Source organism: Gallus gallus, chromosome 19 (genome assembly GCF_016699485.2).
Source record: "Gallus gallus isolate bGalGal1 chromosome 19, bGalGal1.mat.broiler.GRCg7b, whole genome shotgun sequence".
Taxonomy (NCBI): domain Eukaryota; kingdom Metazoa; phylum Chordata; class Aves; order Galliformes; family Phasianidae; genus Gallus; species Gallus gallus.
The window spans coordinates 8,296,290-8,322,556 of record NC_052550.1 but is presented as its reverse complement, the minus strand read 5'-3'; the positions used below and the strand labels follow the sequence as shown (position 1 = coordinate 8,322,556).

Here is a 26,267-nt window from a genome sequence, read left to right as displayed (position 1 = left end):
CTGGTGATGTGAGGGGTCTACATCTCTTTCAGGGCATCATGAATGGTTATGAAAGTTATTTTGTTTACCTTCTGCGTAAATCTTAATAGCATGATGTAGAGTGTACTTGTTGGTAATTGAGTTTTCATCTAATTTCTGTGCATTTTTCCCCCTTCTGTGAAGACCTTACCTGTTTGGAGCAGGATGTTTTTCCATAAAAGCTCCATGGTGAGTTCCCAGTTCAATCCCAGCATGCCTATGATTCATTTGCTCTACTCACTAAATATAACTCTGTGTTTAGACTTTTTATTTGGGATTTATGTTTTTTTCCACATTGTTTACTGCATGGCTGATCCATAGGTGGAAGCACTGCATAATTTCACTTTTAAGCTGTGGATGCATATTCACCATCAAGCGTTGTCAAACAAATGCATTCTGTTTTTGTTTTTTTTTTTTTAACATTTGAGAGGGCATTTAATTTTTAAGTAGTAAAGAAGCTGAAAAAATAAATTATTTCCCAGCAGGCAAAAAGGATTGCAAATGATTTTCAAAGCAGGTCTGCATTTCTCTATAGCTTCCCTTCTTATAGTGGCACCAAGTTGCTTGCAGACAGTAAACATCAATGATGATCTCCTGATACTGAGCCAGATTAGCAGTGAGTAGACAGTAAAGTATTGCAGTAAGAGACATACAGCAAGTCAGGTGGGCACTGCAAAAAAATAATAATACAGAAAGCTTATCACACCTGAGAGAAAAACAAACCACAGTTCCCTCAATGTAAGGATATTTGAAATAATAATGTATTATTTTTTTTAATATGTAAGATGGAAGTATGTTTCAAAGGAAGAACAGTTCAGAAGTTTCGTTTTGCCAGAGCTTGGTTCAGGATTCATGCAGTGCTTTGTAACAGCCAGCCACATTTTATTATGTGAGGTGGCTGCCGTTACAAGCATCAAGATTGGAAGAAGTTGGAAGCTGTGGGGCTTTTCTTAGGAAATGTACATGGTCTGTATGTCTTTGTGAATTTATTATTTCAGCAGAGAGGTCGTGGTAGGAGGGTGGTTCACAAAGGGTAAGCTGTGCAAACTCTAGAAAAGCAAAGGCACTATGAGACAAAAGGAAAGGAGACATTTCTTTACTCCTTATCACATGAATCGCTATTATGCGAGCGTTGCATGGGAAAGAATTAACAGCGCAGTGTGTATTTGGCTCCTGAAGCAGTATTCCTATGGACCGTTCCTAAATGTACTCTGTGATGCACCCAAATTTCGTCTGGTGGTGATGTAAGAAGTGAAGGGCTGTGGAAGCAGAGTGCTCAGCGTTGGCCAATGGCTGTTGGGTGCTCCCTTCGTAGCGTGGGCTCCCAGCGCCGCAGCAAAGCGAGGCCGGGAGGCTGTCAACCAGAAGTGATTTGAGATTGAAGCAAGATTAAAAGGCCGAGATTAAAGAGGGGAATATATGAAATAGACTCAGAAATCGTTGCCTGTCTTTCACGAGACTCTTTTGTGGTTTGTTTAATGCCAGTGCTAGCTCACAAATATGGGCTTTACTAGCCTACAGAGAAATTGGGATAAAAAACACACTTTGCGCAGGGAAAGAAGTCATGTTGTTTCCATTAAAGTCTTAATGAGACCTAAATTATGTAAACAAAATGAATGGAGATTTGACAGCTTACTGCCTGGCGAATAAAGGAGCCTGCTATTTCTTTCTTGCTTTCTCTTGTTTTATTCACGATTTGACAACTGGGAACATGTCTTTATTTCCCTCTTTTCGGCACAACGATGAAGTAATTAAGATGTGTGTCTTTTGAGACAGATAGGATTTTTTAGTAATTTTGTAGCTGTACATTTTAAGCAGTATTTTTCTCTGATACTTTTGTGGCCACTTATGAGAAAACTTCTCCCTTCAAAAAAGGAGTGCACCCATTTTGGTGCACCATTTTGGTGCATTTCTCTGTGGATTATTTGTGCAGTGACTTACAGATCAGTGCTTTGGTTTTTATGAATCTGATATGTTTAAAACCTCTTCAGTGGTGATATAAAACCAAACGGGGGCTGCAGAGAATGAGAATCGCCCTATTTTGTACACAACATTTGATTTTGTAAATCGATTTCTTCATTTCATGGGTCTGAAATATATTTGTTTATACATTTAAAGCCATGTCACTTGATTTGTTAGGAGCACGCTTTCAGAAGCTATGGCAGACTTGAGGGCTCGTTACAGGAGTCAAGGAGCCATAGTGCTGAGTTGTTTCAGCAGCTCTTGATCTTTTGTTGGTTTGTCAACATGAGAGAACTTGCACGCTCCTGCTGCAGTCTTCATTTTTTAAGGAGATGACAGAGGTACCTTAATTATCTTCAGTTTGTTCCTGTCAGCTTTTGTGCTCTTTCCATAGAAAGTGCATGTGTGTGTTTTTTACTGGCTATGTATACATCTATTCTCAGCGTTCCTACATTCAAAATGGGAATCGTCCTCCAAAATTATGTCAGAGAAGTTATTATCAGCAACACAAATTTCCCCAAATGTCCTGTACTGAGATGAAGTTTCTATTGGGTGCCTTTGTCACCGTCTTCAAGTGGGACGGGTGAATGCGAGCTGTTGGAAACTGAAATTGCACTGCACTGCCTTTGCTGAGGCAGAGATCTCATTGATGTTATGGCAGAACAAGGGTTATAACACCAATTTTTCTGTTACCATTGTACTACAGCTCAGCTGAGGGGTGGAGCAGCAACCCCACATCCCGAGCAGCTGCACTGTGACAGAGGGGTCGGTGTGCTGGGCAGGAGGGCACGGCCATCTCCATTCCTTTTCTCCTCTGCAGTGTTCTTCATCCATCCTGCAGCAGAGCTCACTGAATGGGAGAAGCCCCACGCTGTACCCTGCGGTTCTCTGGGCCTTTCCCACACCAGGGCCTCTTGCAGAGGGGCTGCACAGGGCTTGGAGAGCAGGGGCAGCTTTCTGCAAATCCGGTGGTGAAAGTGGATGGCAGAGCCTGCCTGAGATCCTCGGCTCCCTGCTTTGATGGGCACGATCTGCTCGAGTGACGGAGGAAAACCCCTTATTGCCCCCCTAGGGTGAAATTAGCAGAAACGGTTCTTTTTTGCAGATGAACTCTGGCACTGTTAGCTCCTTCTGCGTTACGTTTTTCCCTTTTTTTAACCTTCTGCTGTAGGTTTCTGCATCGATACCACTGGGATAAGAACACCTCTGTGCCGTGGTGAATTCTTGGTGTAGGTGGGCAGCCCCAGACGGGAAGAGGGCTGCTAACAATTTATCCTCCGCATCTCTTACAGGGCCGTTGTGTCTCACGGTGGAAGACTGAAATTAAGAGCAAAGGTTTTGGTCAGATTAGTTTAACTTTTCTTATTTCTTAGTGTTGATTCCCAACAACCTGCCCTTCTTCCTGCATCATAACCCTTTCCAGCAAAAGAAATACAGCGTAATATTCTAAATGTTAGTATATTATGAAGATTCCTTGAAATTAACTGTTTTTAAAAATGAGGCCAAATGTGCCTTAATTTCAGCTCATGGAATAATTTATGAAGTGCTGACAGGCTAAGAGCAAGGAAAGAGCAGGAGTTCTTTGCAGAAACCAGTCATTCACCACCTACCTTCAACATTACTGTTTTGTTATCGTTTATAAAGCTGAGAGGGTGTTTGCATCTACGTAATGATGAGGATTTATAGTTTTCAAGTTGTTAAAATATCATAACGACATGGAAATATATTTTTCTAATGGCATTACCATTACAGAAAATAATTTGGCTTTTGAGATCTACTGGAAGAAAGAAACTTGAGTTGGACCGCATTGATGAAAACTCAGAGGTTGAAGTGAAAAGGTGGGAAACCGAAAGGGTCCGCAGTTACAATAATTTCAGTGTAGACTTGCTGACATCCCTGCCCTTTTTTCAGAACTATGCAGAAACCACTGTGATGCAGTAGTAGTCCTTGGGTTTTGTTTTTCGCAGGACTAAGTTTAACCACGAGTAATCATGTTTTACAGGGTCTGCTCTCTCTGACTACAGAACACCATTCTGGAACGGAAAATGTTTTGGCACTGAAGCCAACACTTCAGTGCATGCCTTGGAAGATGTACATTTCAAAGACAGAGAGTAAATAGAATGTTGCTGAGAGCATTTCCTCCAATGCTGTTTATATCCGTGTTTGGTTGAGCAAAGGTCTTTGGGACTAAGAGCGTCCCAAAGTCAGCACAGATTTTGTAATTTATTGTTGATCCCAGGTTCCCTTCTGCTGAAAGGCTCGAAGCAATGGTTGAAGTCCCTTATGTCTGTGGCTTGTATTTGAGGATAGCATTTGCTCCTACTTTGGTTTTTTTTTTCCTTTTTAAATTACCTGGGTAACCTTGGGTTATGTTATGTAAATATTTAGAAGATTAGGAATATTAGAATAGCATAGAAAGGTTATTTTCAAGAGAATCTATGAGGAAGCGAATGTGACTGAATCCTATCAGTACTCATAGTTGGCTTTGTACTGATTGAGGAGCAACATCATCCTTCTCAATAATCTTGTTTAATATTAAAATCACTTATTGTTTGAAGTACAAATCAGTAAGTAAGAAGCTGTAATTAGTGAACGCATTACATTATTATTTTTGCATTGGGATCCATGTGTGAATGCTTGGAAGCTGAGAACTAAAAATAGTTTTCAACACACAGTTTGTCCCAGAACTGATTAAAAGGACTGTTCATGTGACAGATGACTATTCAAAGTGAGAGAAGTCAATTCTGAATTGTTATGAGCAGCTAGTAAGTACTTTGTTAATATCAATTCTAATTCTAATATTGTGGTCAGGAACTTTTTGGAGCACAGATTTCAGATCCGGTAATCTGCAATTGCAGATGTAACAGTTGGATATTAAGTGCTTTGTGGTAGTTCAATATCAGAGTTACTGACTATAAATTGCAATTGCTCTTTGGGGACCTTCCACCTTCTGGTGTAAGCAGAAGAGCTTCAGGACCAGCCTGAGTCCATGAATGTTCATTGGAATATACAGTCAGTGTAATGCAGTTCCTTTTGGAAGGTTGTTCTCATGTTGTTATTTTATTTTATTTCTTATTTTTTCTGCAGATGAAACATGTAACCACAGGTTTGCTGTATCTGCGACCTATGGCACATACGTATCTGCACACACAGCTCTTAGGATTGGAGAACTTAAATAAGAATGTGATGGTGTAATCACAGATTGATTTATTATGGAATAAGAATTAATGAGAGAAAAAAGGAAAGGAGGGAAAGATAGGAAGAGAATGAAGCAGTGACATAGAATAAAAGAAAGAGAGAGAAAGCAAATTGCAAAGATGGAAAAAAGAATAGGACATGGGTAAGAAGGAATCCTGTGTGAACTTCTCCATCTGTGTTCCTGTTAAGGATCAAATGAGATCCAGGTTTGATGGGCCGAAGGAATGGGCAGTGCTCTGAAAACAGCTTTGAATTCATACAAACCTGGAAGGAGCCAAAGAAGAAAATAAAAATGCAAAGTCATGTTTCAATACAACACAGTGACAAACCACCCTATCTGCTACATGCACGTTGTGAAGTTTCATAGGAGAATTTTTCTTACCCTTTTTATTTGGTGCAATTACTGATTTGTTTTAACACGCGGCACGAGTGTACACATTGTTTCCCTTCCCTCCTACCCCCTGCATGCTGTTCCCTCTTACCTGTTGCTCTCCTCACGTCTATTGCAATGGTTTCAATGCCATCCTCACTGTGCTGGGTTGTAGCTGAGCAGCAGTCAGTGTGAGCGTCAGCTGTACGCATATCTTCTGCAAATGCTGGGAAGTACCGACCACCTCGGGTGGCTGCCCCAGAGTCTGTGTTTTCATTCCCAAGGGACTCCTAAATGTTTGCATTCCCTTTGGGATTTGTTTCTGTTGAATGCAAATGTTCAATATTGGGTCTTTCAAGCAGTCTAACCAATTCTGCATTATAAGCAGTGCTGTTCTTCCAGTTAATGAGTTCAGCGATTGAAGGGAATTTGGAACCTATTATCCAGAAACACTGAGCATCTGTAAGTCCCGCTACGTGACAGGGGAACTGCAGATATTCAGCACCTCTGAATTTGTATCTGAGAATGGCTGCTAAGCAAAGGATGTCGAAATCTTTTGAGAATCAATTTTCTTAATTTTATTTTATTTCTCATTTAAGCAAAACCAAACCGGCTCCACAGATTTCACCCAGTAAGTCTGTGGGAGGAGAGTTTTGTGTCGCTGCAGTCTTTGGATCATCGAGATCGTGGTTTGCAAACAATGCGGGGCTGAAAAGAGAAAAAGGTAGGGAAACTTCCTGAAAATTAACTGTGCTTTTTATGATTTTCTCTTTGTCTCCCCAGCCCCTGCAGTTCTTTTGTTGATGTATTTGACCACAAGTTTATTAAGCCAAGTGACTTCCAAGAATAGTCTACGGTTTCTGTAAATACTTTTTCCGTTTCTGTTCTGCTATTGCAGTAACATTTTCTTTCTTCTTGCAAACAGATCAATCAAAACAGTTTGTAGTGGAGTCGCTGTATATCATCAGCTGCTACGGTAGCCTCGTGGAGCACGTGTTGGAACCACGTCCGCTCAGCACTGCTCCGAAGATTAGTGATGACACCCCTCTGGAAATGGTGACGTGCCCGAGAGCCAGCTGGACTTTGGTTAGGTAGCTCATTTCTTTTTCTTTCTCTCCTCCTTCTTGTCCAGAAAATGAGTATGAACTTCTTTTGAAAGGAATGAATGAACTGCATCGTGATTTTTGCTGTTATTTTTATCTGTTATAGACTCCTACAGCTTTCCATTGAAAGAGGACTCAGTAGCAAATTCAAGCCTAAATTTTCATGTAGTTCTGTTAGTGCTTATAGACGTGGAGCTATGTGAACACGCATAAGATCAATAGAGATCTTTATCAGTTGGTGATTTTAAATGATCAGTTTGTAATTTAGTTTTTTATATATTTTATATTTATAAATACAGAATTCTGCCATGAGAGATGAGTGAGGTTTTCAAGATGAAGCAGTGCAGAGTTAGGCGAGTTATCCTGTAAGTAGCTGAAGGCAGCATTTCTCGAGGTAGCTGAAGAAATTATTCCTGACATGTGGAGGAAAGTAAACAAGAATTGATGAGAAACTCTTGTCAGTGCTTTTGACGTTTTAAAATATTTTCTTATCGATTTTTCTTGGCTCCTATATTCCTTAGTGCTGCTTATTGCTGGACTGGATTGATCAATACTTGATTTACCAAGCTATTTAGGAATGGCCCACCCTAATTAAAATTACAACACAGACTTCTAGACCATTATTGTTGAAATGAGTAGGTTGTAATGGAATTGAAAATTCTAATTGGATCAATAGTCCATAACTTTACACAGCTTTATTTTCACAGTTTGTAAATGCTCAATGACTTTACAGTATTGAAGCAATGCTAGTTAACAGAACACAAAAGTTCCCCAGGTTCTGTAGTGCGTTTATATTAAATAATGTTACCGTGGTCCTAAATGTATTTACCAGCATAATCTAGACCGCCTTCGTCATTTTTGTGTGCAGTATTTGCTGCAGCTGACAAACAAGTATTGTCTTCACAATCGGCACAGTTTGGCCGTGCTGCACAGCTGCCTGTGGTGTATTTCAGTGTTTGAACAAGCTAATTTAAGTAATTACAAACATTTTGTGAGCTTGTATAGATAATTACATGTGATGACAGAAATGCTGATTTACATTCTCTGTATTAGGCTTAAATATTAATAGTCTTGTGTTTTACCTCAGAACTCCTCAGTGGAATGAGCTCCAACCACCATTTAATGCAAACCATCCACTGCTGCTGGCTGCCGATGCAGTACAGTACTACCAGTATCTTCTCGCTGGCTGTAAGTAGCTGACAACTTTTTGTCTTATGTGCAAGCTGTAAGCTGAGCATGACTTTCTGAAAGGGATTTGCAAGCTGCGTTCTTCAAACAAAATGACAGCAGTTGGCCAATAGACTTTCTAAAAATTCGTAATGAATGAAGTAGGACGGGCAGGGCTTTTGTGTGAGGTATCACTGAAACGTGATGAGGATTTAGAGACAAGTTACCATAAAGGATGAAGTTTTAGAAATGTAGCAGTGTACCAGCAATAATATAATTAGGGGAAGGTAAAATGTTGCCATGCGTTTCCATTATAATGTATAAATATATATGTATATTTATAATGTGTACCAGAAATAATGCTCTGATGTTCTTTTTTCTTTTTATTTATATATATGTCAAAATATGTGTATTGTGTTAAATTACAGCAAACTGTAGGGAAAGGACCAGCATTGGGATGCTATAGGGCACCTCCTGAATACTAACTTACGCTGAGTAAATGCATGGTACATTAAAAGCTGGGAATGGGTAGGCACACCCGTGGATACGTATTTAGTAGTATAAAAATGAGCTCATCCATGCAGCAAGAAGTTGTGTTGGTTTCAGTACGTGTTCACCTTCAGAAAAGAGCTTATTGTAACCAACTGTGCTACCAATGGCAGGATAGCAGTGTAGATTCATTTCAATATGAGTCAAGCTCTTGAGGCCAATGTGTAGGCAAAAAGTGAGTGCTTGGCAGGCCTTGCAAGTGTGACCCATTAGGTACCCTAAAGACGTAAGGGTTTCTTCCCCTCCCTTCTTCTCTTGCTTTTAGCTGTTTCCTCTCATGAAATTGATGTTCAGAGACAAGCAAGAGCATCTGCATTTTCCCACTTCCCTGGAAATCCTCATTGCTGGGCTGCTTCCAGCTGCTTCCCTCAGGAGCCCTGGCACCAATTCCAGGGGTGGATGCCCACCTGCCCCGTGCTGTGCTGCCCAGCCGTGCATTTACAGGGGTTGATACCCATTGTATGGCATATCCACAAACATTTTATTTATTTAACTGTATTTACAGATAATGCATGTATATTATACAGCCCTGGTATATATCATATATTTTTAATAGATAAGTATTTTTATTTATAAAAGTAATATGTTTTTTTTATTCTCACAATTCAAAGAAAACTATTAGCAGTGATTATAAAGTCTCTTCTTTATTATTGAGGGTGTAGTCAAGGCTGAAGTGATGTAACAGGCTGAATTCCACAACTCTTGGCATACGCTGATGTACTCCTGGGGAAATCAGAGTCTCTGTGCAGTTGTCAGTGCAGCTAATGCCAGCAAGTTGTGTGACATGAGCATTCAAAATGCAGAAAGTGGACACCTGGGCCGAGAGGCAGGATGGCTGAAGGTGGCTGGTAGAAGTGACGTTGGCAGCAGACCAGATCTGTTGCTTCTACCTGTCCATCTGTTCCGTGCACCGAGAGCTCAAAATGTTGGGGAAGCCTGCAGGTTCTTCCTTTTTCCATGCTACGTAAGAAAGGGAAGAAAATCCACAATGTAGAAAATAAAAGGCAGAGGTAACTAACAGCTCACAGCACTGAGTGAGCTGTGCTTTTTAGCCAGATTGTTTTCTGATATTTCTGTGTTATTTTACTTTCACATACAGGTATGTGTGCTCTGCTTTGAGAGGAAAGGTCATTGCAAGGATGCATGCTGGTTGTATAATATTTTATGATACAAATTTAAACATAGATCAGTATTTTCAAAAGAGAGCGAAAGGATATTGTCCATTGCTGTGTACGTTTATTGTTCTTTAGGGCTGTCAGGCCTCTTGCTTTGCAGAATTATCTAACCAGACTAACAAACGCAGTGTCTTCAGGGAAAACAGCAATACTAAGTCATCTTGAAGTGCTCTCCAAAGCCAGCTTTTATTCACAGATGCTAGCTATGTTTGTGAGTCCTTGCAGCTTGTCTGTTCGGCCAACATTCCATTCCCCCCTTCTCCCCTCCCCAAATTCTCTGCTGTAGTTGTGGACGTCTTTCTCTTCCATGCTGTCTGCAGCTATTTCTCCTGCCAGCTGTCAAGCCTATAAATACATAAATTATTGCATGTAGTAGGCAGTTATTGCAGTACACATCCAAAAGCACAGAATACTGTCTGGGGAATTTTGGACATTCTGTACAAGTATTTGTAAACTTTTTCGTTCCTGCTGAAGTGTAAGCAATACATGGATACCAGCTGAACAAAGGCCTTTCAGTGAGCACTGATGTTGAGATACACACATACACTTATCCCTCCTCCTGAAAAAAGGGAAGGGTGGGATTCCCTCTGTATTTATTTCTCTGTATTTCATTAACAACTCAAGTACTGTCTATTTCAAACGTCTCCTGTATTGGATTCTCTTTAATGGAAGAGGAATGAGTGATAGCTAAATTCCAGCAAAATAATGAATTTCCATTATTTGAATAGCAAACAGCAAATAATTTTAAGTCAGACGAGTGCAGAATATTGACAATACAGAAAAATAAATACTAGAGACAGAAAGAAAATGGAGAATTCTGTTAATGTTAACTTTACTGGACTTTGTGTATATGTGATCTTCGAAGCTTTATTTGGTCTTCTGGAGTTGTATCTGAAGCTACTCGGTGAAGTTTGTGAAGAAGTGGAGTCCAAACAGGATTTGCACACATCAGTCCCAAGCACCTGTTAGCTTTTCCCCTCGAATACAGGCTGAAATGAAGTTAGCTGGCTCTGCTTACCTGGAGCAGCGTAATGGGCTGACATTAGCTGCAGCCTGTGGTTTGATGGGCTATCACTTCCGTCAGTAAGTTTAATTGCCAGCAAATGGCTAAATAGGAGGCTTAGGGTGAATGTTACATCTGTCTGCCACGTTAGTGGTAAGAGGAATTCTGGCGCCGTTTCAGGGTCACTATTTGTATCTGTCTATCAGAGGTAGAATACAGCAGTTTCTCTCAGTTTCTGTATAGCATTTCTGCCAATTGTTTGGCTCCATTAAGTGTGCAGGGGAAATAAAAGCCTGAATGACCAAGTCACAAGGGGGTATGGATAGACCCTTTCTTTGTCCACACTCAGAACATTGCATTAGGTCTCATTATCCATTTATAATAAGTGACCTTTGCCCCCTGGGTCATTGAAAAATACTCAGTGTGCTTTTTAGCACAGAGTACCTCTGTCAGCAGACGGGCAGAACAATGAAACGTCTGGCGGGCTGCTTGGAGGGCTGTACTTTGCAGGTTTTCTTAACTATGCAGTTTGATGCCAAAACACAGAACCTAAATCTGTTTTAGTCTCCAAAAAGTATAAAATTCTTGTGATAAAGAGGTTTCAAAAATACTGCACGTAGGTATCTTTTGTGCACAGCTCCACTTGTAATATTATTAAAGGATTTTAGAGTTATATTCAGAGCTATTGAGGAAGGAACAAGGAACCATTGTTTGAAGAAATATTTTGTACAACAAGTGTCCAAGACCTTTATCCCAAGGGTATTTGTAAGTGGATTAGCACAGCTGTTTCATTGCTTTGAGGTCATCAGTGACATCTGCTGCAAAAACCTGGATCAGAGCATGCAGTTCTCATCTACCTGAGTGCTTCAGTGCAGCCGTGGCTGGTGTGGAGAGGAGAGGGAGTGGGCAGCGAGAGATTTGAACCCTTCTGTGAGTTCGTAGCTTGAAAGTGAACTTGCATTTTAAGCTTCACAACCTGCCAGCCTGCGGGAAGCGTCAGCATCCTGCTCCTATAACCGTTTTAGGCTTTTTGCAGTTGGTCTGAGTAAAAATAATGTCATGAGAACCTCCTCGGCTTCTTCTGGAGCACATTTCAGACTTTTTGCATGTCTGAATTTATACAGACACGTGCGTGGTACGTAACAGAATGGCAGTGACTTTGAATCCCAGCAGAAAGTCTTACATCCTCGTTTCATACTTCCTGTTTCCCTTCTTTCTTACTCCTCCCCTTTGCATTTCATTACACGGGAGGTGTTGTGCACCATGGTTCAGATATCTGACACGTGAATGATTAACATGTTCGTGAATCAAACCTTGAAATCAGAGCAAAAACTGATCCCAAAAGATAATGAATAACATTAATTACGATTTCTGTCCTTTGGCTCTGGAAAGGGCACCTTCATGTTCCTGGCAAGAGTTTGGGCTCATCAGGACCAATCTTGTGGAGACAACCTGCAGTTGTCAGAAGAAGGCCAGTGACAAGAATTAATATATTAACTGGTATGCAGTACCCTTTGACAAATTGCTTACTAAATACATCAAAATTGATTGGGCATTCTGTGTTTAAATTGACAAATGACTGCATTAGGGGAAGGAGGGAAATCCATTAATTACAGCTGCCCTCAACCGTAGGAAATGTAATCGTATAAATATAGATTTTGTTAAAACAAAAGTCTCTACTTTACTATAGTGTTGCTGGTAAGTGTACTTGCACCTCTTCGCTATTAAACTTCCAATAGGAGGCTTTGAAGACAGATCTTTGCAGCTGGCTTTTAAAGAATCAAAGACCATTTCTGTGGTGTTAAAAGGAATGATGCAGTGGGTTTTTTTATCCCACTCCGACCACTTCTGGAAACTGTTTGTCTCTCAGAAAAATGGACATCTCACTGAGGCTTCGCTGTCTCAATAGCTGTTTAATCTAAACGCTAGCTAATTCATATTTCAATTTTAGAAGTTGGAACAGGACTACATATTCTTGTTCTTTGTTCCTGTTTTGGTCTCCAAGTAATATTTGCATGGCTGTAACTTATTTCTGAGTAAGAATTTTCACTTGAGTTAGGCCTGAAGATATAAACAGTTTTATAGACTTCATTAAGGGATTCTTGAAAAGATTAGGGTCTGTATTTATTCATGCCTTTGACTTTTGGCTGTTACTACAGATTTTCATTTCTGGACCAACTGCTGTACACATTTAGCATTCTACTGAAAATGGCTTTCATTAGAAGTCGAACTTAATAACTGCTTATTGCCTTCAAAGGAAGGGGTTAAGCTCTCTCTGCTGTTTGTTTGGGATAAATGATAACACGATTTATACTGATAGTCTGAACACTGACATCATGTTTGCACTTCCTGCTCCCTCGGATGAAAGCTACGCACCCTGAGTGAGACTTTTGTCTCTAAGCAACATTGTGGTTCTTTATTGCCTATTTTATATTCCTTCCATACATTCCATTGATGGAAATAAAAATTCCATACATACAACTGGTGAGTATAGCGCAGAGGAAAGCAGGACTTGCAATGAGAGCAGAGAGCATTAAGTAACTGTGAATGTGTGCTATGAAGACAGAGCCCATGAAGAACAAGTTATGGTGCACGTAATCCCACCCAACCTGGAGCCATATGAGTGCACTGGGCAGGTACCGGGAGGATCTGGTTGTTCTGCTCCACAAGGCTTTTTCTGTGCACAGCAGAGCATGTGGTGCGGTCTGGGAATAGGCTAATGAACTGGGGCTGATAATTATGTTCAGTGCTCTACTGCTTCTCAGCCTTGTATTTTTTTCTTGCACTCTTTTGCATGGGTGGTTTTAATAGTGAATTTAATGTGAAAGAATACATATTTTGGTGCGTACCACACACTGCATGTGTTGCTATAGAGTGTATGTACCGCATGCTCTGTGGGCAAGAGCCGTATCTTGCTATGTGTATGTTCAATGTCTGTCACAATGGAGCTCAGTTTCAAATAATAAAACTGATCAAAACCAGAGCCTGTTCTGTAACAGCAATTATGCTATCATGCAGTTACGAGGTGTTCAAAGCCTTTTTGCTGTGTTTCTGAGACATCTCTGCATGCGGCAGTCAGAGGCAGTCGGGCTCAGAGCAGAGCTGGCTGGGCTGGGTGAACAAAGCTCTCTGGCCGTGCTGGGGGTGGGCAAAGCCCACTTGAGTGTGAGCCCTGCAGAGGGTTGGGACTAGCAGAGGTCCACGCATTAACATTTTGAACTGCCAAATTTCTATCCACTTATTGTACAAATGCTGCCTAAACAATGTACCTGTACACCAGGGATGATGGCCTTTCCACAAAATCGTGTCAATTGAGTGTTCTGGGCTTAAACCTGCAGCTGCAGCACCAGGGGAGTATGCACAACTGAAGGAAAGGCAGAGGCAGAGATGGGCTTTGCAAGAAGTAAGGACAGCCAGCAGGGAGGCAGCAGGGAAGGCTCCTCGTCTACACTGAGCTGATATGCAGGCAGTGATTTGGAAGCCTGAGTGTTCGTGGGCTCTGTTTGCTCTGAATGACTCCGCCAGGAAGAGTACTGCACTAAGCCTGGGCTGGTTGTTATACTTAAAGATGGGAAACAGCGTTATGTTGTTTTGGTATTTTGTGTACAACCAACGCACGGCTGAGATTTCACCTACTTACTGCAGTACATATGTTTAACTTTATTATCCAGATGGGAAATTTTATATATATATATTTATATATATATGTATATTTTTTTCTGGATTCTCAGTTTGCCATTATTATTCCTTCTCCTTGAAATTACCTGTAGTTAGTGTATCCTTCTCATTAAGTTCTATTTTGTTATTGCCATGTAATACATGAATTCAACATACTTCTAAAAGGAACTTCCTGGATCTGTACACCAGTAGTTTCAAAGGAGTTGTTGAGATGTCCTTTAAAAATCCAGATCTTTGCAGAATGGTTTTTAATTCCTTTGGATTTTGTAGAGGATTTTTAATACAGTTACAGAAAACCTCATTTCAGAATTTGAGAACTAATTCTTAACTGCTTACTGTGACCGATGTATTCTCTCCAGCTATCACATGAGAACTGTAAGAGATCTTAAAAATAAGTGTTCTATGGTTATAATTAAAAAAAAAAAAAGACAAGTGAAACTATTTCCAGGAGCATATTTACCTTATAGAGTTGTTATACAGTTTACCCTCAACGTTCTCAAGAGTTCAGAAGCTAACAACCCAAGAGTCCTTGCAGTGGCAGCACAGTGTTTCCCTAAGCAGTCACAGCTAACAATGGAACTTGTGCCCACCTCTGTGGTACTTCCTTCTTTTCCCACTGCATTTTGGTGTCTTCATAAACATTTCTAAGAATAGATTTATTTTCCTAATGTCCATTTTTTTTAAAATTAGGATTTCTATTTTCATGGTATCAGATTGCTGAGTAGGAATACCGTCCCTCCTTTTCTTCTGTGAGTATTTGGGTTTTGCTGGCAGTAGTCGCCGACAGTGAAAACAGAATTTCCAGGTTTGCTTCTTATATTACAAGGCGTAACAGATTGCAAGCTAATCTGTATCACCTTCCTGCTCCAAAAAAAGATGTTTCTAATGAAACTGTAGTTCATGGTGTTTTCTAAGGGGAAGCGAAGTTTCCCTAAAACTAACCTGTACTTCCTGCTCCCTACAGGAAACAGGATTAAGTGGTAAAGGGAAGCAAATTTAATTTCTGACTGAGCAATGGATTGATTGGGGTAAACAGGAACAGGGCAGATACCATTTCATGGAAGAGCTGCATCACTGCATACAAGCAGTGTGCTGAGCCTGATAACGTTCTTCAGCCGCAGTCGCTGTTTGTGAAACAGTATAGGCAGGCAGATAAAAATGAACTCGGTAAGGTGTTTTGGGGGCTGCCAATCTGTGTTAATTTTTTGATGCATATATATACCTGTGTAGGGCTTCGTCAGATTACCCAGGACTTGCCCATCTTAATCCGTGTTTTATATACTAAATGCTGGAAACAGCACTGTGTATAGGAATTAAAATACTTTCAGATGTGTACAAACAACAATAATGAACAAGGGCACATGCTGAAACAGTTCTTTACTATTCTTACATGGTCATCTGGAACTTCTTAGAGAGGGGTCCATCAACACGGAGGGGTCAGTTTTCAAAGCAGTGTACAGGGATTTAGCCGCGCGACTCCTATTGACGTTAATGGGAGTCAAACGGGTAAATCCCCACGCACCGCTTTGAAAATTTACTACTAAGCCTCTTGACTTCTCACTACATACTTTGATTGTAACAGTAATCCATGGTTAACATAATTTTCCCGACAATAATGTCAAACATACTTTTGAAGTCAGTGAATTATAGAAATAGTTACCTCTTCCATAATTCCTTAAAGATGGCCATCAGATGGATTTCACCACAGGTTCATGCAGTTGAAATTATTTTTTAACTCGGGAAAGAATATATGTGTTATCCTTCGGTACAAAGCTGATAGTCTGCTCACAGTCTCAGTATTTGAAGTGTTGAACGGCCTTAAGGAACTCCATCCTGAGGGCTGGGTTCTAGCTCTGCCCAGATTTAAATGCTGGTTGCACTTGACTGCTTTCCTACGGGAACACTGGGAGAGGAAGCTGGAACTTTAGCATGGAGAACATTTACCTGATTGCAGTGCAACCAAGAGTAACAGCGAAGCCTGAGTACCCAACCTGTACTGTTAGGGAAAACTGTTAGTACTGTTAGGGAAAACAAAATGCAGCTGTTGACTGTCAGACCAGAGTGAACTAAGGAGCAAGTAAAGCAGTCAGCCAGGCTGGGGTAATTCTAAGGAGAATTCATATCCTGCTTAGAGTCCTGGCTATTCCTGTAAGATTAAAGTTCTGATACGGAGAAAGGATGGTCTATAAAGCACCTAGTAAACTGGAGTCAATATACAAATAATGAATAAATCTGTAAGTCAATTGGTGTTATGAAATAACTCTTGGGCTGAGCAAAATCCTGGTTTACAGATTTTTTAACGTGTAATTTTATGATGTTTGTGCATATAAGAATCTCAGAAACAGTTGTAACATGAGAAAAACTGAGTGGGAAGAAGCTTTGGGTAGGAGAGGATACTTTAATTTGCATGGAATGCTTCTGCAGAAGTTTACGTGCTAAAAAATGCATTAAAAACAGAACATTGATCACTGACGTACAGCCATGAGTAAAAGCATGTAGAGTATACCACCGAGCTAAAAGCAGTTTGTTTTAAATGGTCATTCAGATTGTGGCGTTTAAGAGTAGTCCTGAAGCTTGTTGACAAGCATGTGATTACTGCAGGTCTCTCAACCACCTCTGATCATTTCAGTTATAACTTAGGAATCACAGAAAAAAACATCAAAATCAGATGTTAGCATGTGATTCATATGAAATCAGTGGTGTGTAATCTGCCATTTGTATACCTGTTTCCCTTGGACATCACTGCAGCCTGCATGTAGATGAAGGACAGGCTGGATTTGATGAACTGGTTAAGAGCACGCTGTCTGTGCCTAGTAGGTTTTACAATCTTATTTCGAACAATAAATTTTGTGTATTCAATTGAGGTAAAGAAAAGCTTTCTGAGTGTCTGCACACGTGTATGGCAGGCAGCACAGAACAGTCTTTATAGGCTGCAAATGCCTTTGTTTGCTCTTAATTTGGACAAACATCCCTTAGAAAAGAGCACATAGGGAATTTCATATATAACTCAATTAAATTGAATTGTCTAAAGCTTATTTATATAAATGAGAAAATTAAAACTTTTTGGTTCAGAAAGTACACAAAACTAAGTAAAACTGATGATTTATTGTTCACAAATCAGAACCATAAGTGTGCACACACCAATTGAGCTGTAGTGTTTCTTTGTTCCAACACTTCTTTGCTGCTGAAAGATGTCAATTTATAATGTTTGAATGAATGAAGATTTGTCTTTGGTCTAGGTATTTATCATATAATTATCCCATCTATGAACAAAAGCACCGTTTGTTAATTCCAGTATTTGCCAAGCATACGTATTTCTCCAGGTCTTGCTCACGCATCAAAATGCCTATGCAACTTATTCCCAAGTTTAATATAAATTGTCTGCTTTCTAATTTATCAGTAATGGTAAGGTTTCAAAACAGGTTTTTCTGTATTAATCACTGAGCTGTGTGAATAGGGCCCTGCAGTTTCAGAGGGTGCTTTGTTTTGGTTCGTGAAGCGTTTCTCTCCATAGTCATTTCTGTGCAGTTATCACAGAGACTTCAAAATTTGACCCTTGCATTTAGTGATCTTCAGCATGGCAGTAAGATTAATCTTGCAAGTGCAGAAAACGGAGTCTGAGGATTTATTTTTTTACTTTACCTTAGAGCAACTGATAACCACCTGCAGCTTTTATTTGGGGGATGAAGATGAGAGGGCCGTGTTCAGGTCAAGGAAGAAGATGAAGAACAATAATTTCCACTGCAGTTCTGATTTTCCTCAGTTAAAGGTGCAGTGGTTCAGTAGAGCTAGTCGGGAAAAGAGAGATAAGAATATATTCCAGATTTAGAGCTGGTGTAGATCACTTTTCACGGTAAGGAGGACGGAGTTTCAGGTCCCTGCCAGTACTTCTGAGCAGCTCCGAGGTGGTTTTACCTCTTACCAAACATTTATGGCAAAGCCCTGATTTCTGCTGTGGGTAGCACTCCAGTTTTTAAAGCATGACCTTGGAAGCATGCCAGCATGCTTATGTTTTCTGTGGTTATGAATTAGCCCTAGAAAATGATGTTCTGCTCTACTGCTTTAATAAAAACTGCATGTTTTAATTCTCGCCTTAGATTTTTAATAAATTCCCAGTTTTGTTGTATTTTTCTTCACTCTGCAGATATTTGTAAAAATTCCTGAGTGTTTGTGCATTTTTAGAGTAAGTGAACTGAGTTGTATTCTGACATTTGGCATATGCGTGTTCCAGATGATGGAGTAAGAATAGCAAGAAGGTAAAAATTGGCATAACTCAGACACTGGATTGGATTGGATTGGATTACTGGCACCTGAAATTGCCAGCAGAATCTCTCTGGAGGAAGGGCTTGCTCTTTATCCACGTGTGTGACACGATGTGTTCCCACAGAAAGAAGGACAAGTGCGAAACTAAAAGCACAGCTTAATACAAAGCTTCTGAATTATTGTGAGCATTATAGAGAGATCCTCTGGAAACTGAAAAGCTGTGTGGTGCAGTGTAGGAATAGCAGCACTGATGTGTGCAGAGCTGTTGTACTTTCCAGTTGGAATTCAGACTTAAAGGTTTAGGCAGGAAGATACTGTGTTACTTTAGAGCTGAAGTTCCTGGAAATGTCCCTCTGACTGTGACTGGGTCTTGTCCTGGGGCCGGTTGATAACGATACGAGATATGCGTGACCCAGAAACACAGAAAGAATCTTACATTTTTAGGTCGTATTTGCTTCTATAACTTCAAGGCCATTTTAACCTGAAAAAAAAAAAAAATGTCTGTATGCCTATCTGTAATAAGGAGCACAGCCATGGCAAATCTCCAGTGAGGATCACTTGTCTCATGAGGCCGTATCTCACACAGTGCTGCTTGCTCCACTCGGGCAGTGGGAGTAATGCGTGCTTTGCCTGCGGCGAGGCCGGGCCCGTCATTACGGGATCCTGCTATCAAAACCAGACTCTCTTTAAATGCCTGCTTTTGTGATAGGTGTGGCACATAAATGCTATTTTATTAAATAGCGAAATAAATTATTGAGGTTTGACCTCAGCTGAGGCTTTATCACTGTTGCCCCGCTGGTGAACTCGGAGGCAGAGCCGTCCTGTGGAATTCCGCATGTCGTCACTTCTGGGTAGAAAGAGTTAATGCTGCGTCTGAGTTGCACGGAGATGTGTGTTTCTGCCTACGCAGGGCCAAGCGATGCTGCGCTTCCACAGGGAAAGGCGGGAGTGGAAAACCAAACCTGTTGTTTGATTTGAACTGTTTCTTTTGTCCTGTGAAGCGGTCTTGAACTGCCGCGGAGCTCGGCTTGCCCTGAGGGGCAGGAAGGCACCCACAGCGCTGCGCTCCCTGCTCTGCGCCTGGCAGCTGAGGCGTTGCCCCTGCGACAGAAAGGACAAAAAAATGCACAACAGTCCATAAAGTTCCCGTTGGTTGGAAAGCAAAAACATCTGCTGGAGCCATGAAGTTTGTTAGCAGAGCTCCACGAGGGAAGGCTGCAGCTGTGCCCTCGGAAGCTCTGCAGTGTTTCTTGTGGGGCGCGGGGAGCTGTGGGGAAATTGGGGCCACAGCAGAACGTGCCAGAATAATGGCAAGGAATTCGGATGGGGTTATGGTTGTGAGTTGGATGTACGCTGCGAACCGCCAGCTGTTTGCAGTGTAGGATGGTACCTGTGTTTTCTTAATACCACGCAAGATACAGGACAGACAGACCCACCCGTAAGCCACGGAATTACAGGACAGGGTCAGTGTTGCTTTGTAAGCGCGCACGTGCAGCGCTGCGTTGCCGCCCGCCGCAGCTGAGGGCGCACCGCAAGGCGCCTCACGCGCCCCGCTCCTCAGCACCGGCGCCTTTCCCGCCCTGCGGGCCGGCCGCGCGCTCAACCCGCCCCGCCCAACTCGCGCTGGAACCTCTCGCGAGATCCGGCGCCTGCTCAGCGCGGGAGAAGGCGGGGCTCGCGGCTCCCTCTGTTGCTGCCGCCATTACGAGTGTCGATGTTGGTGTGCATGTATCTCCTCGCGTACCTCAGTTCTGTCACGAGTGAGGCTTGGAGGTGAGTTTGGTACATTACGGCCTTCAGAATAAGGACATATTGCGATACCGAGGTGTTCAGAATGGCTCCAAAGCCGACGTTGTGTTTAGAAAACACACTGAAAAAACACCATGGAAATTCTTTTTTTTTTTTTTTTTTTTTTTTTTTTGTCGTGTAATATATATGGATTTGTGAAAACGCCGTGCTGTGTTTATGGGTATGGTTGTGTCTGTTTTGCCATCCCGCTGTTATCACGGGCTCCCAGCCCTTGCAGTGCTGGGTGGAAAGCTGCCACATAAAGCTCAGCCCTGTAACATAGGGGTTCTTAAAAATCACTTTTGAGAAAACAGAGTCATGCTTAGATGATGCTGATATAAAAATACTGGTTCTAATTCCAGTCCACTCTCTAACATGACCGGGGATCATCCCATGGCAGCATGAAGCTGTCCCTCCATGGGCTGCAGCCCCCCCTGCACTCAGCCCCCCCCGCTGCACTGTGAGTCGCGGCTCTCCCACACGTGGAGCCGTCCTTAGGGCCGCGCGGTGCCTTCACCACAGACTGTGAGCTTTGCTGGTGTGTTTAAAGGACTCAAGGACTGTGAATCGTGAAATATTAATCTTTACAATAGTGACTCCAGTAGCATCTCTCTTGTTTGCCATAGTGTTTGAGCACTGGCTTGTGGTTTTCCCCGAAGTTATATGTATAAACGGTGATGGCGTTAAAGGTGCTTTTGTACATTATGCAGTCCATAGAGCTGAACATCTGAAGGTAAATTTTTCCATTTTCTTCTTTTTAGTGGTTCCACCAGGGAGCCCTGGGCCTATCACTCGACACGAGTCCTATGACAGCTTGGCATCCGACCACAGCGGGCAGGAGGATGAAGAGTGGCTGTCACAGGTACGTTCTGGAGGGTTCCACTGCAGGAACCAAACAGTGCTCGTATCCCCTAGGAGTAAAACTCACAGCTTTGCTTCAGAATTGAGAGTAAACTGACAGTATACCGTGGCTGTTACCGTGTGTAAAACAGGCTTTGCTCCTGACTTAACATTGTATGAGTTTGATTGTCTCTGAATTTTAAACAAACGTATTAAAAACCACGTACAACCCCTTTTTCTCCTGACATGGATCTTTTCAGATGTGGGTGCAGGAGTTGGCTTGGCGAAATGAAGATGTCTTCTGTATTATACATACTGTATTTTAGCATAAAAATAGTAGATAATCTTGCTTGGTGGAATAGTTTCATATGGGGTGAAATCATGGCAGTTGTAGCCATTCTTGCTTTGTTTCAGTGAGTGAAGCTACTTTTAAGAACCCAGTAAATACTTGATGATCTAGCTCAAAGTATAACTTCAGTTGAAGAATGTAAGTCATGAATAATATTCTGAGAATTAGATCCTGTTAGAAGTAAAAGTCTTGACAGAAAAAAAAAACAAAATTTATGTATGCTTTGGCTTTACCTGGTACGTGGATTTCACTCTAAATAAGCAAGTGGGTTTTCTACTGTTGAAGAACAATGCTATTATGAGAATGATGCATTAAATATGTTGCTGGGGTATGTTACATTGTTTAATGAATATGAAATATTTGTAGGTGTGATTTGCTTCTCCCACTGGTGAATAAATCACCCACATTTTCCTAAAAGGAGAAGTTGGGTTTCCACAGGTGCCCTTCAGAGAGTTGCATTCAATGGCAAATCTATTCTTGTGAATCCACTCACCTGGTCCAGGTTTTCAAATGTAGCTCCTCAGTCATGCAGCTTATCTGCTTAGGCTGTCTCTAATTTGTCAAGGCATAACGATGGTAAAACTACCAAATGGCTGCATGCAGTTCTGTCACTGTGGTCACTGGGTCCAAGATTCCATCTGTAGTTTTACTTAATACCTGGTAAAGCCTCTCCAGTACTGTTTGGATAGTTGTGCTTACATTACTGTTTTGGTGACTTTCCAGTGTATAGTGAGAAAAAGTAAACAAACCTACAGGATGGGCTTGTTACTGTTTCTTGGCAAGTAGGGAAGTCGAACGGATTTAAGAATGCTCAAACTGGATCACATCCGTCCCTCTACAAGATGAAACATATTTATAATAAAAGATGGAAAGTGACATCACTCAGAACACGTATAATTTGGAGATTGCTTCAGGAACGTTTAATTTTTGCTAAGTGAAATGAGCAGTGATACCTCTTTTGAGCACGAAGGTGTGAGCATTCTCTAAGCAAGCCACTTTAGATTAAGCCTAAAGTGCAAGTATGTTTTTCAAAATTAAAGTGTTGTTATCAACAGTAACAGCATGCAGTGAAAAAACACTGCCCTTCACTTCAACTTTTCAATTAGAACAGTGGGTAATGTGTGCTGTCAGTGTGAAGTAGATACAATATGTTTGTCCTGCACACAACAGGAGAGTGAATAGGAACATCTGGCCATAGCCTCAGTAAAATTGCGAAGGCATCTGTTTACCTCTCGGCTCTGTGACACTGATGGTTTCAAGCTTAAAATATACAGATTACTTTATCTGTGGCCTAATTTACACTGCTACATAAAAGCTACTTGACTCAGAAACATCTACAGTCAATCTGAGTTACGCTGGGATAAATGCAGGGATGGAAATAGTGCTAAATAGGCTGTGCATTTGTCGTCTTATATTAGCAGAGAACTTAGAACAACATTATCCAGTGTTTAAAATTCCTTCTTAAAGAATTAGAGTCAGTAGTACATGTATGCGTGCACAAATAAAACCCTGAGATACATATCTGTGTCGTACAGATACCAAAATGCATTTTCATGGGTTTCCTTACTAAATTGCATTCCTATCATGAAGCTGATTGTTACTTTAACATGAAAGTATAGGAAGTTTGCAGTCTATTTTTGTCATCGTAAAAACATGAGTTCAGCAGAGCTTAATATTTTCATTTCATATTGCCTGCTTCTGATCTTTAAAGGCTGATTCTTTTTTCAGTTGTTACTGAGGACTGATGCTTTGTTTGCCCTTCTGCTTACAAGGCCGAATTCTGATCACATACATTTTCAGCAGCATTACCATCTCAGTTCCCACAGTTGTCCACACTCCTGTAGTTGGCTTCTTTGGGAGCCTGCAAAAATTGATACTCAGCAGTTTATAGTTAATAGCATGGTAAGACATTCTTCAAAATAATTTTTGAATATTTCATTTACTGAAATGACTTGTTTTCTCAACTTCAGTAGACTGTCCCTGGTAGAGAAGATTATTGTTTGTTAGATCCACCTCCTGTATTCTCTGTGCCTCTTGGAAGTAAGAATGGAACTGTGGAGCTCTGTGTGTGTATCCATGCACAAACACGTCCACAGATACGTATCTCGTATACACCTACCATGTAATGGATGTGTGGTTGTTCAGTGCAAACAATCACCTCTACCTCTGTCTTAATTCTGAGAATTCGTTTAAATGAAGGTGTGTGTAACTGTCCTTCTAAACTCTGTAGCTGCACACACATATCTGTATTGTATCTGCACAGAAATGAACTTGACCTGAGGTGCTCGGTGTCTCACAGTGCGCATCACATTGCTCTCTGTCACCAACCTTGTTGCTTTCCAGCAAGATGGTCTCTGCCAGTGTTATCCTCGGGATGCCAACACTAATTATGAGCTCTGGTTTGAAATATAGTTCACACTATATGCTTGTGAAGCAGTGCTGTTTAAAGTGTGAACTTTGAGAAAGCAGCCGGAACAAAGCTGGAACAGCTTGTTTTAGAAGGTGCATCCCTTGCCCAGGTCAGGATTGAAGTGACTGACAAGAATATTTGGGGAATGCAGACTTTCAGTTCCTCTGTCCACTCCACGTGGATGCTGTCAGAAGCGTGTTCCCCTGCTTGCTGCCACAGCCGTAGATGTTTAGCGGTTGTGCCGTAGCATCTATTTTGTGTGAACCATTCCCTCTGTTCCCACAGGTCGAGATAGTGACTCACACCGGGCCCCATCGGCGCCTCTGGATGGGCCCTCAGTTCCAGTTCAAAACCATTCACCCCTCAGGCCAAACCACCGTCATTTCATCCAGCTCCTCAGTGCTGCAGTCACACGGCCCCAGTGACACCCCACAGCCGCTGCTGGACTTCGATACAGATGATCTTGATCTCAACAGTCTCAGGTAAAAATAAAATGCATTTCCAAGCTGTTTCACATTGTTGTGTGAATCACTTATCTTGTGCTTAAATGGGGCCATCTGTATAGAACATGTAGCAGTAAAGATTCATCCAGGTCAAACAGCTTACGTTCATTTTTGTCACCTCTTGTGTAAATTACAGTGAAAGATAATAGAGTCTGGTGGCCTTCCTCAGCATCGTCTTGGCTTTACAGTTTCTGCATTGCTTAAAAAATTAATTCTCTCAGTCACGAATAGGAATGTGGTGCCACAGATCTGGGTGCTGACTGGATGAAGCAGTCAGTGTTGGAACAGTATGGGAGCTCTGGAATATTTTTGCCCTTCTGCCCTTGGCTGTTTGTTTTGTTTTGTTTTGTGTTCTTCCTTTCTTGTCATTATTTTTCATGTATTCATTTTGTCTTTCTCGAAACTGAGAGAGGGTGGCCTAAGAGGGGGAGGGTGTATGTGGATTTGTAATCATGGATGTAACAATTTTGTAGAAGTGCTTTATGCACCATATGTTTCTGTGTCCCATCCAGTAACTCAAGGTTTAACAAGTTTCCATGCTTCTGAGTCTGCAAGTGGTTTGAAGTCCAAAGGTCTGTAGAGTGGACTTGAATTGTTTGGGACTTTGTTTGAAACTCCTGTAGGTAAAAGATGAGAAATGGGTGATAGGAGCAATCCCATTCAAACTGGGTAGGTTGTCCTTGGACTAAAAGCGCGTGGTTTTGAAATACGTGTTTTTTCCTTGCATACACTTAACTCCCACAGGTAGGGGCGAAAACGCCAAATATGCTTTGAAATGATTTTTAAACGTTGTCTATATGAGAACATATGCAGAAAGAGAAGAAATTAAATTAAAGGAACATGGAACATTTCACATGTATGTACTACAAAAGGAGTGGGCAGTTACGAATATGTCTTTTCTCCTAAACTGCTGAAGAAATTGCCATTGTTCAGGAGGGCCTGAAGGAACTGTAAGCAGTTCAGATAGATGGGGTATTTTTGTGGGGAGGCAGCTAACATCTGAGGTGTAGTGTAGGGGTATTCCCTCGGTGTATCATCTTAACCTGTCTGTGAATGGATTGTCCATGCCTTGGCCCTGAGAGCAAAGTCAAATTCTAGCAGGGCAGCTGATTTGAAAATAAATAGTTGCTCAATTGCTCGTTTGTTTTCAGCTTGTGATTTAATTATAGCCCATGTGAGCACTGATTTGACACAGGTGGTGACTGTAACTTATCATTTAGGATTCAGCCAGTTCGTTCAGAACCTGTTAGCATGCCCGGCTCATCGCGTCCCGTTTCTGATCGCAGAGGAGTTTCAACAGTGATTGATGCGACTTCAGGTAAAAACACGTTGGTTTTTCTGTTTTCTTTGATACTTGTGGCATTCATCAATCACATCTTCTCTTTGCCTGGTAACACATTCACTAACCAATGCTGTGCACTTGAAGGGTTATCACAGTTTTCAGCTGCGCTAACTGGTAAGTGCTGTCTTACACATATGTATCTCAAAGGCTACAATCATGTTGACTTTTCTTCTTACCATTCATATCTGAAGTCACAGCATTGTCACGAAACACAAATGCTGTATTTACATTAAGCTAGAGAATGCTTAAAAATGCCCAAATTAAAAAGCAGAACATTTGCAAACACTGAGACTGAAATGCTTTTATTAATGAATGCCTGAAGCGTAGAATATTACAGTTCAATCTCGTTTATAAAATACAATTCATTGAAATGTAATCATAAACGTAATTTATTTCTGTGAACAGTCAAGACAACATGGAAGTTTAACTGATGCTTGTCTAACAGGCACATTTTCACTACTCTGCTCTAAAACAGTGTGTGTAAATTTAATATTACAGCAGTTACATTAATATCAACACAGTAATGTATGCACTATAAAGTTTTTTCTT

The 26,267-nt window shown here is 41.2% G+C and overlaps 1 protein-coding gene across 21 annotated transcripts in view; it reads left to right on the top strand.

The window, feature by feature from the left end:
• The window catches only part of BCAS3 (BCAS3, microtubule associated cell migration factor), a 302,111-nt gene that overhangs the window by 112,996 nt on the left and 162,848 nt on the right, over positions 1–26,267 (top strand). For 11 of the 21 annotated variants that reach the window (XM_040650521.2, XM_004946730.5, XM_004946729.5 and 8 more), the window contains exons 17-22: positions 6,148–6,272; positions 6,474–6,639; positions 7,739–7,839; positions 21,036–21,136; positions 24,159–24,355; positions 25,597–25,694. In XM_040650521.2, coding sequence (XP_040506455.1) covers positions 6,148–6,272; positions 6,474–6,639; positions 7,739–7,839; positions 21,036–21,136; positions 24,159–24,355; positions 25,597–25,694 — 788 coding nt within the window. Of the gene's footprint in view, positions 1–162; positions 208–6,147; positions 6,273–6,473; positions 6,640–7,738; positions 7,840–21,035; positions 21,137–24,158; positions 24,356–25,596; positions 25,695–26,267 lie in introns of all 21 variants that reach the window. The other 10 variants (XM_004946733.5, XM_415889.8, XM_004946728.5 and 7 more) reach the window with 1 other exon arrangement.